Raw genomic sequence first — 20,606 nt, forward strand, 5'->3', positions numbered from 1 at the left:
ACTGGGCCCGACACAGCTCAGGGGCACGACGGGACTGACCCTGAAAACAAGGAGCCTGGAAGGCCTCTTGTGTCCACGGTCCAAGTCCACAGGGGAACTTTGCAAGCCCAACAAAAATCAGGATGAGCTTAGCACCTCCTTAAAAAAATTTGAGGTGAAATTCATATGAATATAAAATTGACCATTTTAAGGTAAACAATTCAATACATCACATTAACAATGCTGTGCCACCACCACCCCTATCTAGTTCCAGAACATTGTCATCACCACAAAAGGAGAACCAGGGCCGTGAGCAGTCACTCCCCACTGTGTCCTAATGCTTGCCCTCCCCTGGCCCTGGCAATAAATCAGGTATTTGCCTGTTTGAGATACTCCACAAAAAAGGAGTCACACTCTGTGTGTCCTGGGCCTGGCTTCCGTCACTCAGCACGGTGTCCTCACAGTCCATTCCTCTGCTAGCGGGTCTGAACTTCGTTTTCCAGGCTGAACAACATGGAACGCAGTGCCCAGAGGACATGGGTGAAATGTTCTTGGAACGGAGCTCAAGGACTGAGGTCTAAAAATAACATCTTTAATACAGTGATTTGATGGCTTAACATTTGGTTTTGATTTTTTTACATTTTGTTATTATTTTTTTTTAAATCAGGTTTGTGGAGGCGTAAGTTTGCACACAGTAAAATTTACTCTTTTGAGGGTACCGTCTATGTTTTGACAAATGCAGCCATGTGTCTGTTGGTCGGCTCTTCTCTTAGCACAGGGGGTCTGATGGTCAGCCACACTGCGCTGTACTGGGGTCACCCCTGGCACAATGGGCCGACCCGTCCAGGTGCCTGGGGGTGGCTGTGGGGGCGTTCCCAGGGTTTGGCAGTTACCTTCCAGGCTTGGTGTGAACACATGGTCTCCCTTCCCCTTCGTAGATACTCAGCAGTGGGATGACTGAGTCTCAGGGTAAGTGCACGATTAACTTTATAAAAACCATCAAACCATTTTCCAAACCAGCTGCACCGCAGGGAGGTTCCGGGGGCCCCAGAGTTGCCAGCACCTGCTACCGTCGACTCTTCCCAGCAGCCAGTCTAGTAAGTGTGAAGTGTGTGTCGCCATGGCTTTAACTGGTACTTCCTTGATGACTGACGACGGGGAGCATCTTTTCATGGCTTTATCTGCCATCTCATTTCAAACTTACAAGTTGCTAGAATTACTCAGGTACGAAGAATTCCCACATCCCCTTTTCCCAGACTCACCCACTGTTAACGTGCTACTCCGTTTCTTTACTGTTGTTTGTTTACACACACACTCTCACTCTGTGTGCGTAAGGTTACGTGTAACGTGTGGCAAGCGGCATACTTTTTCGGAATCATCTTGGCCCTTTACCTCCAATACTTCAATGAGTGCCTCCTTCCTGAGCATATGAAAGTTCTTTAATATAATAATTCAGCTCACCTTCTCTCTGGCACAGGATCCAGTTGAGGGTCCTGGCTGCATCTTAGTGGTCTTGTCCCTTTTCATCTGGAACATTCCACAGCCTTTGTCTTTTGTTGTTAAAGACCATTCTTTATTTGGAGTTTGTCTGTTGTTTCCTCTGATTCAATTCAGGGAAGTGCCCCCAAGAACACTGCACAGGGGGTGCTGCACCCCTCCTGGGACGTCCCACCCGCAGGCACACATGTCACGTGGCCGCATCACCAGGGGTTCCTCCCTGAAGCCATCTCGCCAACAGTAGCGGGAAACTACCCTTCCAGCCCCAGCAGGTGCAGCACTGGCCGGCAGGGGCCTTCTCCTCCATGATGGAGCCATTTACCCTCGGTTGTCAGCACTGGCTCCTGGATGTCTAGCATCTCAATGGCTCTCACTCATCCTGTCCCTAATTATGAGTGTCCCAGCTTGGCTGGTCAGGAGTGGTTGCTATGACCTGGTAACACATCTTCATTCTTTCTCCAAGTTCCTTTTATCACCCCAGTCCCAGATCCGTTTCTCAGGGGAACCCCCAGAGTGCTTGCTGGTTGAACAGTTTTCCCAAAATGTCCTCAGAGAAACTTCGAACTCCACGTGAATCAGCTTACCTCAGCACCCCAATCTGTGCTGATGACTCACCAGCACTCATCCCCACCCCCCTCCTCGCCACAGAACCTTGTTTCTATTCAGGGAGGCAGTGTGCCCAGCGAGGAACACAGCTCCTCACAGCTGCCCATGGGATCCAGCTTGGGCCAAGGAGATGTACGTGAGAGTTGTGGGACGGTGCTTCTGAGCGGGTACCTTGCAACAAGGACAGAGGACAGGGAAAGACAGCAGGGGGCCTGCTCAGCTCTGGGCCCCAGACAGACCCTTGACTGCTCAGGGCTTGCCAGAGGCAGCACTGTTATGGGCAATCTGCTGGTTTTTGATGTTGTCAACTACTTTCTTAAGCTTAGACATTAGAGCACTTAGGGCCAGAGAGAACCCAGCCATAGTATGGGTATCAAGGGGAGGCAGGACAAAGCCCACGCGCTCCGAGAAGGAGATGTCCGCCTGGTGCCAAGATGCATCTCCACTCTGCTCCTCCACAAAACGGAGGGAAGGCACACTCTGTCCACTGGGAGCGTGGTCTTCAGGATCTGCTTGGCACATCCTTTCTGTTCACCAGGCAACTTCTCTAAAACACTGCCGAGCATGCTGCCTCAGACCACTTACTTCTCAATACCCAGCCTCAGCTCTTTCCGGCTGTGACCCAGAGATTGGCGATAATGCCAAAAATCTGACCACCTTGAGAAACACAAAGGAAGGGTCCCGGGAGACATGAGCACTGAAGGCCAAGGGCTTGCATTTTATTCCATGGACTAATTTCCAGGTTTTGGGCTCTTGCCAAAATTCTAACATAATGTAACCTGTATTTGTAAAGGATGGTAAGAAAGCTGAACCATGGCCCACCCCAGGGCCAGGGAGGGGGCCAGTGGCCAGCAGCAAGGAAACAAAGATGGTGAACCACTTCGGGGGGAAAAACACATCTTCACTAGAAAACGGAAAGGAACAACGGCAGGACTGCAGGTAAGTCAGCAAGGGTAAGTTAAAACAAGCCCAGTGCTAGGGCACTCGGGGATCTGGTGACACCACAGAAATAGTGTCCTTCTGGGGAGAGACCCTGGGAATGGCCAAGGATCACATCAGCCTGTCCTCCCACTTTTGAGGACAGTAACTTAAGGAAATAACCTAAATAAATAACCTAAACATTGGGGGTACAGTTTGTACAAACACTCAGAAGTTCAAGCACCAGACACACAAGCTAACATGAGCTTTAAGGCAAACAGATAACGGTGTGCAAATACTCGGCGGCCACTGCACCGACTTTAAGTGACCTGACTGTGGACCGTGTCAGCGCATGGACTGGCTTCGCCTCAGGCAGGGCTGCGAGCACTGAGACCACGGAGAGTCTTGGGCAGCTGCCCACGTGGAGGGAGAGACCAGGATAGTGAGCTGATGTGGGTTCTGAGACAAAAGAGACATGGGGGGAGGCCCTGATTTCACATCTCTGTAACCAAGAAAGGAGCTTGCCTGAGAATCAAGAAGCCCCGTTTAACATTCTCAAGTGTGGGAGGGAGGGAAGCAAGAACTGTCATCCGGTTTTAGCTGCCACCCCTGCCTGCTCTGAAAGCCTGCCCGGGTGTGTCTGATGTGGATCCACAGCTCAGGCAAGGAGGGAAGGGTGGCTGGGAATCAAGTGACACGTCTGCATCGGCCTGCTCAGGACGTCAGGACCAAGGACTCGGGCGAGAAGACGGGAACCCCTCGGGTCACCTCTCTTGTCCCATGTGGCCCCTACAGAGATCCTGCCACCTGAGGCCTGTGCTAGTGTCCTGGGGAAGCCATAACACAGCGCCACAAACAAGGCTTCAATCAAGACAGCTATTCTCTCAGTCTGGAGGCCAGAGGTCAGACATCAAGGTGCTGCAGGACAGCGCTCCCTCAGGAGCTTGGAGGAGACCAGCTGTGGCTGTGTCTCCCCCCCGATCTTTGCCCCGTCTTCACTTAACTCCCCCTGTGTCTCTGTCTTTTCTGTCTCTTTCTGTCTTACAAGCACACCTGTCACTGGATTTATGGTCCACCTGGGTGATCCAAGATGACTTCTTCATTGCAGGATCCTACCTTAACCAATCCACGAAGATCCTTTCTCCAAACAAGGTCCTGTCTGCAGGTTTCGGGGTCTGGCGAGGACATCTGGGGGCCCTTTTCGGCCCACACAGCCCTTGAGAGGTGGCCCCTTGACTACTTTCCTTAATTGCCCCAGTGCCCAGCAGAGGGCCTGGCACTCAGCGATAAAGCGACCAACAAACGTCTGGAGATCAATCAACTAATAGTCTCAGCCTCATTTTAAGAACGAGGAATGGGGGTGCAGAGAGGCTAAGACAGCCAGTGAGCAGGGGCTGAGGCACAAAGCAGGCCCAGCACTTAGCAACCACGCTCCCCACCTGCAGAGGCTCAAGGGGGCAGCACCTGCTCTTGGCAGCACCTGCATCAGGGTCTTCACACATCAAAGCAACATGCTCATGAGCCACAGCATCATCTCAGACACATGGCCCTCAAACTCACCAACAAATAAATAATCACACTGAGAACGCACCAACTCCATCAGCAGCAATGTCTCCACATAACACGTGGCATTCCCTGTACCAGAGGCCCAGGGTCAGGAGGAAGGTGGAGACAGGGAGACGCCCCACGTCTTATCAGAAGCTGCTTGCCAGGTGTGCAGGGGGCTGGGCTGTTGGGAAAGCCCGGAAGAGGATATAATACTCCAAGTAAATCCTCTTTTTTTCCTACAAGTCATGAAGTTGCATTAGAAACGTGATGCCATCCATGGATGATGAAAGCTACTCTAAGGAACCGCAGGAAAGAACCTTCGTAGCACCTGCAATTCTGAGAGAGGTTTCCCTGCGGACCCTGCAGTGTTAGTGGAGGCAGAACATTCAGAAGCCACACTCACAGGCAGCGACAGGTGCACCTCGGCCTGCAGCTGCTTTTGCTTCTTTCTAACTCCTCGAGCAGCCAGGTGTTTGTCAAGAGCAAACTAGAAAACTAAAAGGCAGCCAGGGCAGGGCACAAGACAGGCCTGGACCAGAGAAGGACCTGCAGTGACCACGGGGCCTGCCTGTCACATGGCCGGCCAGCCAGCCAGCCAGCCTCTCAGGCTCAGGCCACCCACCCAGGCCACCCGAGCAAGGTGGGCAGAGAAGGCGATGCTCGCCCAGGGCTGCCCCTCACAAACTACACCGCGTTCGCTGCCAGCTCTCCTCCTCCCTGCCCTCTCTCCAGGGGGCCTTGCAGCTGAAATTTAGAGGGAGGGACCCAGAAGCCTCTGGATTTGGGGTCTGGCCCCACCCCTGAGTGTCAGCATCCTGATTGTGAAACAAGCTTGCAGAGATGAAACAGCCCTACCAGGCACCTCACAGAGCCAGGCCCAAAGAGTACTCAATAAGATGGAGGCCGTAATCACAAGGAGTTAATGGTCTGGCTGTGAGCCATGTCCGCAGTCAGACAGAAACGTACAAAACGCACACAAAAACGTAATGGCTCTGGAACATCCATGAAGAAGGCAGCGTCACCTCCAACAACAAGAATCACTAAGAAGTGAGTTAGCTGGCAATAACCGCATTTCTACAGAAGAATGTAAAGTAAAAGGAATCCTCAGCACCCTGATTACAACCCCGACAGACCTGAGCACAGTGGCTGCGAGCCCTCGGAGTCCAGTGGCGAGGCCAGCCCTTCCGCCCCCAGCAGGAACTCCGGTTTACAGGGCTGACAAAAACACAAGGGTCCCAGAGAGGCAGCAGGACGAGCAGCCTGCCCGGATGAGCTCTATGGGGCACCGCACCGAGAGTCAGTCAACCCCACACAGCGGGAGTGAGGCCCAGCATCCATGGACAACAGGCACCCGGGATCGTGGTCCACGCTCCACGTGACGGCCTGAGCCATCACGGCTGCACCTGGAGAGGGTGGGCTGCCAGCCGCTGGCTCTCGCTGGCCGCCTGTGTAACCCTGGGAGGCTGGGGGATAGTGAGACCCTGGCTTTCTACCTCGCATAACCACGGGAAGTTCAAGGGAGACCATGACTGTGACAGGCATTTTGGAAACATGAGGAACTGGTGATACAAGTACGTGGCCATAGTTTGGGAAACAGCATAGCAGAGTGGGGAGGCATGGGGAGGGTGATGAGACGGGCTGGACCCCAGGATGATAGGGGGGTGTCATCATGACTGTCACGTACTTGCATAGAGAAGGAGAAATCTTGGGAAGAGCAAGGGAGGTGCGGCATGGCAAGGTTTAAACAAGAAGCAGGCAGATTTGGCCCAAGCTCTGCCACCTGGTGTTTCTGTCACAAAGAGAGGCCTTGTATGCCCGGGGGTCCAGGCATGCCAAGACCTCCAGCCATGCCAGCACTGACAGAACCCTCTCCGCTCCATCAGGCTGTGTGTCTGCAAGCTGAGGGAGGCCAGAACACAGCCCCACAGGCCTTGTCACTCACACCAGGCAGGCCGGCCCATTAGCGCCTATTCCCAGAGACAAGCAGATCCTGATGAAAATGAAACTGGAAACAAAATTCCGTCCCTCCCTGCCTCCTCCCTCCCTCCCTCCTTTCTTTCTTGCACACTTACTTTGCACATACGAAGGACATGCCTATGTAAAATTCTGAGGTTTTGCTGTCCAAAGACTTAGTATTTTTCTTTTCCTCTTTACTCTTTTCACCACGCCTTGGTTAAGCACGCCAGCAGAAGGGAAGAGGAAAATAATGAACCCAAATATACTGAGTCTCCCTTCGCGGTATGAACCCTCCCTGGGTGCTGCCACTGATGAGGTGCAAGGCTCTGGCAGAGAGAGTACGGCACCGCCACCGACGATGACTGACAACTGGAAGCTATTCATTTGGATTCTGCACTCCTGGCTAGCTCAGCCAGTTGAGACCCACTCTGTCAAATAAGCCTGTCCTTCCTTTTAATTATTATTTTTTTTAAATTGCAGTACAGTCAGTTTACAGTATGTCAATGGTGTACAGCATGTTTCAGCTATACATACACATACATATATTTGTTTTCATATTCCTTTTCATTATGGGTTACTACAAGACATTGAATATAGTACCCTGTGCTGTACAGAAGAAACTTCTTGTTTACTTATTTTATAATTAGTAGTTAATATCTGCAAATCTCGAACTCCCAATTTATCCCTTCCCCCCACCTCGTAACTGTAAGTTTGTTTTATTATGTGAGTCTGTTTCTGTTTTGTAGATGAGTTCATTCATTAGTGTCTTTTTTTTAGATTTTACATATGAGTGATATCATGTGGTATTTTTCTTTCTCTTTCTGGCTTACTCCACTTAGAATGATGATCTCCAGGTCCATCCATGTTGCTGCAAATGGCATTATTTTATTCTTTTTTATGGCTGAGTAGTATTCCGTTGTATAAGTATACCACAGCTTCTTTATCCAGTCATCTGTTTACGTTGCTTTTAGCAACATTTAGGTTGCTTCCATGTCTTGGCTATTGCAAATAGTGCTGCTATGAACATTGGTGGGGGGGGTGGGGTGCATGTATCTTTTCAAATTAAAGTTCCCTCTGGATATATGCCCAGGAGTGGAATTGCCAGCTTAATGGTAAGTCTATTTTTAGTTTTTTTAGGAATCTCCATACTGTTTTCCAGAAAGGCTGCACCAAACTGCATTCCCACCAGCAGTGTAGGAGAGGTCCCTTTTCTCCACATCCTTTCCAGCATTTATCACTTGTGGACTTTTTAATGATGGCCATTCTGACTGGTGTGAGGTGACACCTCTTTGTAGTTCTAATTTGCATTTCTCTGATAATTAGCGATACTGAACATCTTTTCACGTGCCTATTGGCCATTTAAACGTCTTCACTGGAGAATTGCTTGTTTAGGTCTTCTGCCCATTTTTGGATTGGGTTTTTGTTATTGTTGTTGTTATTAAGTTGTATGCGCTGTTTATATATTCTGGAAATTAAGCTTCTGTTAGTTGCATCATTTGCAAATTTTTTCTCCCCTTCTGTAGGCTTTTTGTTTTGTTTATAGTTTCCTTTACTGTGCAAAAGCTTATAAATTCAATTAGGTCCCATTTGTTTATTTTTGCTTTTATTTCTATTGCCTGGGTAGACTGCCCTAGGAGAACACTGCTAAGATTTACGTCAGAAAATGTTTTGCCTATGTTTTCTTCTAGGAGGTTTATAGTGTCTTGTCTTCTATGGGTCTTTAAGCCATTTTGAGTTTATTTTTGTGTGTGGTGTGAGGGAGTGTTCTAGCTTCACTGATTTATACACGGCTGTCCAGTATGGGTAGCACGGCCATTTTAACAATATTAATTCTTTCAATCAAAGAGTATGGGATATCTTTCCACTTCTTTAAGTCATCTCTGATTTCCTTAATCAGTGTTTTATAGTTCTCTGTGTATAAGTCTTTCACCTTGTCTGTTTGAATATATCGACTCCGCATCCTCCAGACTGGCATTCATAAAAGTGAACTATCTTTTGATTTTTAACTTACTTGGTTCTGCTTAGATGTAACTGAGTCACTGGAGACTGGAAGCCTCTGGGACTGAGGGGACACATCCGCTGTGAGCACAGGCACACTCTGGGGTGACACTCACAAGGACCTCTTCTGTGGTCACCGTGTATGGTCTACGCATGGGCACGAGGACAGGAAGAGGAAAGAAACACTGCACTCGAGTGCCCGCCTAAGTTTCTTACTGACATTGGCCCCACCTCAAGGAGTCAATAGCGGGACCTGGAGGGGCCAAGGCTGTAGGGGCGCAGTGACAGCCCGCTGAGACCCACAAAGGCGCCCTCTGAGCTGTGCAGAAAACACCAAGGAAACTCATCCGATGTCAGGAATCAACACTCTTGCTCCATCCCAACCTCCACTCACCAAAACGCATCTCCCAGGCTCAAGGCTCCAGAGGGAGCTCTCGGTGTTGATCTTGTGGGTAAACTTTCCTTCCACGAGGACGCGCTCCCCATTTTCCTCCAGCACGGCCACCCGGATGGAGCTACTGCCGAGGACCACCGAGACCTGGAACAGGGCAGAAGAGAATCATTTCATGCTGGGAAGGTGGTGACCTATGCACGTTCCAAAACAGGGATGGGGACAGTGGTTTCCAAGGTACCTGACCACACACACTGCAGGAGAACTAAATGCAAAACCGTCCTGCGGGTCACCAGGCCTTCTGAACGAAGAAAATCATGCCAAGTGATTCATTCTTGAGGCAGCCTGCCCATTATCATCTCCTTCAAGTAAAAGCACCAGAAGATGTTTCGCTATGCGGAACAGTAATGTGGGGTGCTTTGTGGAAACTGCTTGATTTCCACCAAAATCTCTACTCTGCTTAGGGGACCAGCTCCCTGGCGGAAGGCAAGCAGGGCCAGTGCAGCAGTGGGGGGTGTGCTCCGCCCCAGACTCCCATCTTGGCGTTGGGCATCGGCTGCAGTCCCAAGCTGGATGACACACCCAGGAGGCCCTAACAGCCACACGCCCATGCTGCTTCCCTCCAGGAGCCGTTGCACCGACTGCGGTCACAGCTCAGCCTTCACCCAGGAGGGGGAGGCCAGGTCTGGTTTTAGGTTTTGTCTTAGTTCTCTGAGAAACTCAGCCTCCACAAGCCTCAGCGTGCTGTCCTGTCCTCTGTGACACTTCTCCTGGGAGTCCATCTCCTCATACACTGGAAATGCCCCTTCCCTGCTCTCACACGCTGTCTCCACAACTACACTGGGAGCTGCTGAACTGGGGGGTTTTACTTCATGTATGTACCCCAGTCAGCGGGACCCAAAGCACATGTACTCCAAGAAGTTCATCAGATCAGTAATTGGCAGAGGAAAGAAAACAGAACTCCGGTTTATTTTTTTTCCACTTCTTTTTAAATTCTAAATACTGTGTGCTTTATAATGTAAAAGTCTTCTTGTAATAGTATTTGCACAACAGATGTATTACCTGAACCTCCGCTAGAGAGAACGTTACAGGTGTGTGGGGTCAGCCAAGAGGTCAAAACAGTTTGGAGATGGTCCCCCCATGTCACCTGGTAAGTCCTTACTTAATGCTGATATAGCACTTAAAAAGAAGCCCTCGAAGTCACAGAATTTTCAAACTGGAGTTTACATTTGTCAATGGAATCTGATACTATAACCTACCTGTATTTTAAATAACCATAAATAAGAGAGGGGAAGGGGAGAGATGCCTGCACACACCACGTCCACATGCAGGCTCCGGGGGGGGGGGGGCCTGTGTGCCGCACTCCATTTCCACCCAACTTCTGGGAGAATTTACTGTTTACTCAGCTGTTTCTGCTAAGGCATGGACACAACTCACTTTACTCCTTTCCAACAACAGCCCAGCAAGCTGCTAGATGGATCTAGATAATCGCTAGCCAAACTGGGTCTCCCTGACCATGAAGCCGGGTGTGTGGTGAACACCTGACAGAGCAAGCTGAGGCTCCATCAGTCCTGGCCTCCCAGGAGCAAGCTCACTTTAACAAATAAAATCCTCCCAGCCAGCTTTACATAACAGGATAATTTCCAAATCTGGGCAAGCTTCTCACAGTGCTTGTCTCTTGCACAAAGGGGATGAGCCAAAGCACCAAGGGGGAAACCAGACAGGAGACGCTTCCAGGAGGTCATCCTGGGAACAGGCGGTCATCTCCTGACCTCCACAACCCACAGAGATGACAGGAAGAAAGCACAGAGAGAAAAATCCCAGTCAACACAAGGGAAGAAGTGAGAGGCCTGGATATGCTTTCAACAACTCTGCGAAGATGAAGGAGCGAGGTGTGGGGACAGACGGCACAGAGCAGGGACAAGCATGGCCACAGAGGGCTTCGGGCTGGGAGTCAGCAGGTGTGGAAGGTGGACACGGAGCAGCTGAGTCAGTCCATGGGACAGCTGTGCCAGTGGGAGCCCCGTCAGAATGGAGAGGAACCCACTGTGTGCCTCAGAGCAACAGGGGGCCCTATTCCAGAAAACCTGACCAGCAGTCGCAGGAGAGTGACGTGGACACTCAACCCCACATGCTATAGGCAAAGCCAACCAGTCGACCCCTCAATTAAAATAAGGTCCTAGAAGTTTCAAATAGGAGAAAAAAGTTTACTTACAAAGAACCATGGAAGAGATTCCCAGGATAAGTAACAGTGGATGTTAAGAAAACAAGAGAACAATGCCTTCAATCTTCTTGGGAAGAGGAGTTTTTAAAGTCAACCAAACCACAAAATGAGATAAAGGTTAAAATGACTACATTTTAAGACATTCAAGAACACTGTATTTACAATATATCATTTTGAGAAAGTTACCTGAGGCTACACCACAACGAAATGAGGATGAAAACTAAAACAGAGGAAGACCCTGGGTGAGAGGGCTCAAAAGGCACAAACTTCCACCTACAAGATGAGTAAGCTCTGGGGATCTAATGTACAGCACAGTGACTATAGTGAACAATACCGAACTGTGCATTAGAAAGTTGCTAAGAGAGTGGAACTTCAAAGTTTCTTCTCATCATAAAAAAAAAAAACTGTAACTATGTGACGTGATTCATGTTAACTAAGTCTATTGTAGTAATCATTTCGCTACATGTACACATCCCAAATTATTATGTTGTACATGTGAAACCACTACAATATTACATGTCAAATAAATCTCACTAAAACTAGAGGACAAAAAAGAAGACCCAACAACATCTAAATCACAGTAAACTTAATCTAGAAGCACAGTGAAAGACAGGCAATACACAGTATTTGTGAGAGTCTGGGTTAAATTCTGAGGTTATGATAAAAGTGTACTATTTTTGACAAGAAAAAAAAATAGCAAGAAACTCTAGAAAAACAAAAAAGTACATAAGAAACTCCTGATTCAAAAAGATATAGTGAAAATGGTGGAGTAAGGACCTCCAAAATAGCTCCCTTCCAAAAAAAGCAGTAGGAACACTGGCAAAAATTGTCAGTATCTTTTTCTGAACTTTGGAAACTAACCGAAGGTTCACAGGAACCAAGCGAGCATTTGAGCATTTATGCAATAAAAACAACTTCATCTTAGTAAGAACAGTGAGCTTTGTGACATTTTAACTTGCCTTAGACCTATTCTCATTCTCCAGCCCCTTGGTAGCCCACATTCCCAGTGTAGCCTGGCAGCCATCAGAGGGAGTAGAACGGAGCTAGAGCTCTCTCAGAGCTTCATTCCCGAAGAACTGTCATTATTAAATCTGTGTGATGGTTCCCTGAAACATCACTTGCAAGGTTGTCTTTTCCTGACCAGACTCAGAAAAGCCTTTCTCTAGGGAGGTTTACTGAAAACAATTACAAGCAAGTGTTTTAACTTTGCAGTTGACTAAGGTGGTTAAAAAAAAAAAACAGTTGAAGGTATGGCAGGGACAGAAAAACTAGGTAATATAATGTCCACAGAGGCTTTGAAACACTTGGAAATACTCCTGGGAATCTAGAAGGATACATGCATGTGCAGGGCTGTGTGCATGCTCAGGAAAAACCTCACTCACTGCTGGCTGGCTTTGAGACTGCATAAGCAGGAAGTGAAGGCTAAAGCAGAATTTTCAACCGCTAGGCAAAGTGTTAAAGGCATGCCCTAAAAGGTACATGGAGCCCCTCGGCAACAAGAGATTTACTGGTTCCAAGTGTTTAAGGAAATCTCTGTCTAATCAGCTGACGCTAAGCTCACTGTAGACTTCACTAGCCACGTACAATAAAGAATATAGACTTTAGAGAATTAGTTCAGAAAAGTCATTAAGAAAGAACTACATCAACAATCAACAACAATAATAGAGAAAAGGAAAAATCTGAGTTCCAGAGTTGCTGCATTGTTATTTAAATTGCTGCTTTCAACAAAAAAAATCACAAAAGTCACAAAGAAATAAGATATCTAATACACAAGGGAAAAAAAGCAATCAATAAAATCTGTCCCTGAGGAAGCCCAGATACAGACTTAGTAAAAAGTGTATCTACCACCTACTGTAAATATGCTCAAAGAGCTAAAGTAAACCATGTGTAAAGAACTAAAGTATGAGAATGTCTCATAAGCAGAGAATATTAATACAGAAATGATATTTTAAAAAAGAACCAAATACAAATTCTGGAATTCAAAAGTAACTGGGGGGAGGGGGAGGAGGATGAAGTAAAAAATCTACTAGAGCATCTCAAAAGAAAATTTCACCAGTTAGAAGAAGGAATCAGGAACTTTGAAGACAGGTCGACTGAGATTACTCAGTAGGAAACAATGAAAAAATGAGCAGGGCCTCAGAGACCTGAGGGACACCACGAAGCACATCACGACATGCATAGTGGGAGACACAGAAAGAGAAAAGGGCAGAAAGAATGTTTACAACAGTAACGGCTGAAAACTTGTCAAATTTGACCAAAAAATTAATGTACACATTCAAGCAGCTCAATGAACATCAAGTAAAATAAACTCAAAGAGCTCACGACCTAGGTGCATCAAAATCCAACTGTCAGAAAAGCCAAAGACAGAGAGAATCTTGAAAGCAAGAAGAGAAAAGCACCCACCATATACAAGGGGCCCTCAATGAGAGTAACAGCCAATTTGTCATCAGAAACCATGGAGGCTAGAAGGCAACAGGATGAAGTATTCAAAGGGCTAAACAAAAGGGGGCAAAAAGCCAACCAAGAATTCTACATCCAGCAATGTTATCCTTCACAAATGAAGGAGAAATTAAGACATTCTCAGATAAACAAAACCTGAGAGAAGTCATCCCTAACAAGCCTATCTTTTCTTGTACAAGTCTTGTAAGAAACACTAAAGGAAGTTCTTCAGGATGAAGTGAGTGGATATTAGATGCTAACTTAAACCCATATATAAAAATACAGAGTGCTGGTAAAGGTAACTAGAAAAGACAGCATCAGTGTATCTTGTTTGTTAACTCCTCTTCCCTCATATTTAACTCAAAAGACAACTATATAAACTACATCATAGTGGAGCAGAGAAAAGGAGCTATTATATAGAAGCCAATTTTTAGTGCACACTGACATTAAAATGGTATTAATCTGAAATAGACAACAGTCCCCAGGGGAAACACTAAGAAAATAATTCCAAAAAAAGTTATTTTTTAAAACAAGACAATGGAATTAAAATACTAAACTAAGGAAAATCTATTTAACACAAAAGAAAGCAGTAACAGAAGAACAAAGGAACAATAAAGAAGAACAAAAAATAAAGATACAGTAATACAAACAGTATGGTACTGGTATAATGTCAGACATATAGATCAATGGAATAAAATTAAAAATTCAGTAATTAACACATACATTTACAGTCAGTTAATTTTAGACAAAGGTGCCAAGGCAATTCAATGAGGGAAAGAACAATCTTCTCAACAAATGAGACTGACAACTGGATATCCACATGCAAAAAGGATAAAGTTCAACCACTCCTTCATATCTTATACAAAAATTAACTCAAATGGATAAAAAACCTGTATGGAAGAACTAAAACTATAAAATTCTTTTTAAAGAAGTACAGATATTCATGATCCTGAATCAGGCAATGGTTTCTCAGATATGACCAAAGCACAAGCAACCAAAAAACAGATAAATAAGGCTATCAAAGTTAAAGACTTTTTTGCTTCAAAGGTCACTACCTTTTAAGAAGGTGAGAAGACAAGTCACAGAAAAGGACAAAATATTTGCAAGTTATCTGACAAGAGCATAGCATCTAGAATTAAAAAGAACTTTACAGTTAAACAGTAACAAAAATCCAATTTAAAAGCAGGCAAAGAACTTGCATAGAAGACATAAAAATGGCCAATAAGCACATGAAACGACACTCAACATCATTAGCCATCAGGGAAATGCAAATCAAAACCACACTGCGATGCCACCTCAGTCATCAGGACGGCAACAAGTACAAAACAAAATCAGGACAATAACAAGTGTCGAGGATGTGGAGGAATATGAACCCGCCCACATTTTTAGCTGATGTGTAATATGTAAAATGGTGCAAACACTTTGGAATACAGTTTGGCAGTTTTTCAAAAAGTTAATTATGCAGCTACCATATGACCCAGCAACTCCACCCCTAGGTACATACCCAAGAGAACTGAAAGCAGACGCCCACGTACAGGGGTACAGTGAAAGACTGGGGTGCGAGGGGGTGCGCAGTGAGGAGTGCAGAGATGCCCCCTCTTCTCCAGCCTCATCCCCGCGACAAGTTCTGAGATGCCAGCAAAGACTCAGTGAGGTGGTTGAAATGTAGGAAGAGAGGTTGAGACCACCTCAGAAAAGATCTCATATTCAGGGAAATGTCCCGTCACAGGCCAGAGGCCACCACCCTGAGGTGCTGATGAGGACCCTACTACAGCAGCCCCCTGAGCCCAAGAACAATACCCAGCAAGCTAAGGAATGTTTCTCTTACTAGATGGTAAAAAAGATAAAGATGCACAAATCACTGTGTGTGGGTATATCCAAAGAACACATCCATTTTTACTAAGCATAATTAAAGTTATATTCAATACGGGAACTGGCTTAAAACCCACAGCCGTTCCCACCAATACCCAAAACCGCCCTCATCCACACAGGACGATTTACAGCAGATGATGAGTACAATCTAAACCATTTTTCTTAAAATTACAATTTTAAAAAATTTAACACTAGTGTCCATTTTCAGCTTCAGTGTTAGCTAATTTTGTTCAATTTCGAGTTCTACCTGTATCTTTTGAACAGCTGCATTTTGGATTGCCTTTATATAATCAAATACAATGGGAGGATGAATTGCAAGTGATAAAATTCATACTGTGTATGGCTGTTGGCTATTAACAAATGAGAGAGGGCCCCAATCACCACAGAGAAGGGCCTTACATGAAGGGAACAAATCATTCCATTTCTGTAACAATTAAACTGGAAACCATTAGTAGAATTCAGACAAAACTCCTCTAATGTGATAAGTAGATTAATGTGGATTATAAGGTAGCAAAGGTTCAAATTAACTGACCCTCGAAGAAGCTCCATCAAAATGCAACCCACACCCTTGTAATCCTGATTGTATGGCAGAAGCCATGAGAAAAAAAGACATTAATTTCATTACATAAAAATTAGTAAGTTCTGCAAGGAAAAATACCACAAACCAACTCAAAGGATCAATAACAAAATGGAACAATAGATCATATCACAGATAAAGGGCTGATTTTTCTAATATATGAAGAGCTCCTAGAAATCAGGAAGAAAAAGAACAACCTAATAGAACACAAGCAAAAGACATAACCAGTTCCAAGGAAAGGCATATGTAAAAAGATGCTCAACCTCACTCATAAGAGAGAAAGATTCATACTATACCTAGATGCCATTTTTCACTTACACAACTTATAAATTATAAAACCCAAGGGTTTGATGACATACTACTATCAGCAAATTTGTGAAAACCAAGGAATCTTGTACATCATTGGGCGGGACTAAATTAGTACAACCCCTATGGAGGGCAATTTAACAATGCCTATTGAAATCAGAAACACATTTTTATTTGGTTTGGGGATTTTTTTAGAAACACATTTTAATACCGTCTATCTCTGCACTTCATGGAATCTGTTCTCTATGGAATGCATATATACAAAATGAAATTTATTAAAGGGCAGTCATTGCTTTATTGTTTATAATGACAACAACAACAAAAAAGATTGGAAACACCCAAAATGCCAATTAGCAGGGGACCAGTTACCAGGGGACCAGTTGAGTAATCAGTCTGCTGCTTGAAGGGAATACAAGCAGAGACTGGAGCCTTTTGGGGGGCGGGGGTGGAGCGGTTCAGGGCACTTGGCTCTCAGGGTCCTGAGAGCCTGAGCCAAATGGAATGGGAAATCCTAGGTCTACCGAGACTTCACTGGGCAGTCACTGCTGGTTGGCAGGCACTCCTGAGGCACTGAAAGCATGGCAGCAAACACAAGAGACAAAGTCACCCTGGCGGGGCCAACAGTGGGAATGGGAACATATCATCTGTGCCAAAGGTGGGGACGTGATAGTATCTATTCATATTTGATTGTAAATGTATAGAAAATATCTGCCAGAATATCCCAGAAGTGAGTCACATGATGACTGAGGGCAGGGTGGGGGCTGGAATGGGACAGAAGGACAGAAGGAAAGACTTTTCATTGCACATTTTTATACTTTTGAACAGGTAAATGTCCTATACATTCAAACAGAAAAACTTTTAAACAGATAAATGCACTCTATTAGCCTTTCCTGCTATGGAAGTTTCCTGTAATAAACAGTCTTCCTACATTTTTTCTAAACACCTTCTAAGAAGGGAACAGCATGTTACAGAGCTTTTAGCACAAATTCCAGAAGCTGAATCAAGCTCTAGGGCAAAGCACCACCGTACAAGACGTGCCCAGGGGCCTCGGTGCTGTTCTGGAAGGTTCCCATGGTGAGGCTAGGGATGGCAGGAGGGCCGTGAGCCCACAAGCCAGCAGGACCTCATCAGTCAGTACAGACCACCCACAGTCTCCAAGAGGAAAGAGAATACTTAGAAGGAAATTAATTCACTTGTCATTCAATGTCACCCAGCCATGCCCCTGTGCACAACAATATCATGACATGTTCCACTCAAAAGACGACTGATCAAATAGTGTGGGGTTGGGTGCCAGGTCCTGCTCTCTGCGCCACCACCTCACCAGATAGTCGGGCCTCAGCAGTTTACATCTCTGGGAGAGTTTTCCCATCTGCAAAATGAGAGGTTAGACTAAAAATGTCTGGAGTTCAAATTTCCAGTGTTAACTGGATTCAATGAAATGCCAGGTTTACAACCAGCCCCAGCTGACATTAGCAATCACACAAACATCTATGTCCTGGTCTTCTCCCCACTCTATGGCTACACCGAGGAAAGAATGGGGAACTTGGCTGCTTCTCCTAAGCGGTGTAGACAAAGCAAAGAGCATGTTGAAGCAAAGACCTAACTACATTTCACGAATGCATGAGACCAAAGCTTCATATTGGGGGAGGGGTGGAATTAGGTTTATTTATTTGTTTATTTTAATGGAAGCACTGGGGATTGAACCCAGGACCCCAGCCATACTAAGCATGTACTCTACCACTGAGCTATACCCTCCTCCTTCAAAGCTTCATTTTGAGAAGTTTTTCTTTAGATTCACCAGGAAAATTATAAAAACAAAAAACGGCTGAATGTAAAATAAGAACGCTTGAACACACAGCACTGTCCGCATGTATGTATCTGTCCCCCGCTACATCTGAGGGGCAAATCCACTTCTACAGCAAAAAATCAGCAAGGAGTAAAAGAGAGGCAACGTTCTGAGGCCTCAAGCCCCAAGCTGAAGGGGGCCCAGAACCCCGCTCTGTGAACACGCAATGCCTCCCACATCTAACCATTCCCCCCACACGCCCACCCCCTCACACACAGAGCTCCCTACAAACCCAGAACAGCTGAGCTGCTACAATCACAGCTACCATCATGATGACAGCTGATGAGTGCCACAGACAAAAGCCAAAAATAAACACCACTGACAGGTAGCGGTGACAGGTACCTTAGGGAACAGCTGGAAAGGAGCCAGTCCACAAAGAAAAGTGGCAACTCTGACAAATAAACCCTTAGGCCAGCAAAAGCCAAGAGATACAAAATAAACTTATTCCCAAGTTTTAAGTGAGGCATGACTAAAGAAACTGAGAGACCACAAAGGTTTATAGAAGGCTGCAGTAGAAGAGTGGCAAGGAATCTGATCCGATCAAGATGGCGGAGGAGTGGAACCACAAGCTCGCCTCCTCTCACGGTCACAACAATATCACAACTGACTGCTAAACAAACATCAATAAAAAAAGACTGGAACCTAGCAAAACAAGATCTTCTTCAACTGGAAACATAAAGCAGGGTGGTAGGAGGCGCACGCTCACAATATAACTGCCCCATGTGGGGGCCTCAAAAGCTGGAGAAAAATTATACTGCAGAGACCCTCCTACAGGAATGAGTTCTGAGCCCCACATCAGGCTCCCCAGCCCGGGGTTCCAGCCTCGGGAATAGAAGCCCCCCCAAAGCACCTGATTTTGAAGGCTAGCAAGGTTTAACTGCAGGAGTTCCATGGGACTGGAGGAAATAGACTTCACTCTCTTGGGAAGCGCACACAGAATCTCTCATGTGCCAGGACCAAGGGCAGAGGCAGCGATTTCATAGGAAGTTGGGCCAGACCTGCCTGCTAGTTTGGGAAGGTCTCCTAGGGAGGTTGGGGGCGGAGGTAGGAGGGCAGCTGTGGCTCACCCTGGGGACAAAAGTTGGTGGCAGACAACTGGAGAGTGTTCATCTACATGAGCTTTCCTGGAGGCTGACATCTTGCTTGGGCCATTGGCACCAAGACCTGGCCCCACCCAACAGCCTGTAGGCTTAAGTGCTGGGATGTCTCAGGCCAAACAACATACTGGGTGGGGATGCAGCCCTGCCCATCAGCAGACTTCCTGAGCCCAAAACCACCTCTAGACATGCCCCTAGATACAGCCCTGCCCTCCAGAGGGCCAGGACCTAGCTCCACCCAGCAGTTGTCAGGCACTGACGCCTCCTGCCAGGAGACCCATCAGGGGGCAGATACCAGAAGAGAACAACAATCCCACAGCCTATGGAAGGTGTCTCCAAAAGCAGGCCAGACTCTACACTGGGACCAGCTGGACCCTGGCCCTTAGGTGACAAGAGGGGAGTGCAATGCTGGGACACACAGGACGTCTCATACAGAGGGCCGCTTCCCCAAGGTCGAGAAATGTAAGTAACCTACATAGAAACACAAATAGAAATTTAGACAAAATGAGGTGGCAGAGGAATATGCTCCAGGCAAAGGCACAAGATAAAATCCCAGAAGAAGAAATAAGTGATGAGGAGACAGGCAATCTACCCAAGAAAGAGTTCAGAGTAATGACTGTGAAGATGATCAGAGAACTTGGGAGGAGAATGGGTGCACAGAGTGAAGTTTTCAGCAAAGAGTTAAAAAATATAAAGAACACCCAAACAGAGCTGAAGAATACAATTACTGAAATGAATAACACACTAGAAGGAACCAAGACTAGACTAAATGAGGCAGAAGAATGGAACAGTGAGCTGTAAGACAGAGTAGTGGAAACCACTACCGCAGAACAAAGAAAAAAATAATGAAAAGAAATGAGGATAGTTTAAGAGAACTCTGGGACAACATGCAGCACACTAATATTCACATTACAGGGGTTCCAGAAAGAGAAGAGACAGAGAAAGGACCTGAGAAAATATCTGAAGAGATAACAGCTGAAAACTTCCCTAACATGGGAAAGGAAACAGTCACCCAAGTCCAGGAAGCACAGAGTCCCATACAGGATTAACCCAAAGAGGAACACACCGAGGCACACAGTAATCAAATCGACAAAAATTAAAGATAAAAAGAAAAATATTATAACCAGCAAGAGAAAAGCAACAAATAGCACACAAGGGAACTCCCATAAGGTTATCAGCAGACTTTTCAGCAGAAACTCTACAGGCCAGAAGGGAGTGGCACCTACCCAGCAAGGCTCTTGTTCAGATTTGATGGGAGAAATCAAAAGCTTCACAAATAAGCAAAAGCTAAAAGAATTCAGCACCACCAAACCAGCTTACAACAAATATTAAAGGAACTTCTAGAGGTAGAA

General features: G+C 46.1%; 2 protein-coding genes across 2 annotated transcripts in view; one reads left to right on the forward strand and one right to left on the reverse strand.

Annotated features, from left to right (window-relative positions):
• OGDH (oxoglutarate dehydrogenase) overlaps positions 1-20,606 on the forward strand; it is a 349,301-nt gene that overhangs the window by 121,731 nt on the left and 206,964 nt on the right. The gene's annotated exons all lie outside the window — the stretch shown is intronic.
• NUDCD3 (NudC domain containing 3) overlaps positions 1-20,606 on the reverse strand; it is an 87,285-nt gene that overhangs the window by 7,678 nt on the left and 59,001 nt on the right. The window contains exon 4 of the mRNA XM_031454593.2: positions 8,897-9,040. Coding sequence (XP_031310453.2) covers positions 8,897-9,040 — 144 coding nt within the window. The remainder of the gene's footprint in view (positions 1-8,896; positions 9,041-20,606) is intronic.

Source organism: Camelus dromedarius, chromosome 7 (assembly GCF_036321535.1).
Source record: "Camelus dromedarius isolate mCamDro1 chromosome 7, mCamDro1.pat, whole genome shotgun sequence".
NCBI classification, from domain to species: Eukaryota; Metazoa; Chordata; class Mammalia; order Artiodactyla; family Camelidae; genus Camelus; species Camelus dromedarius.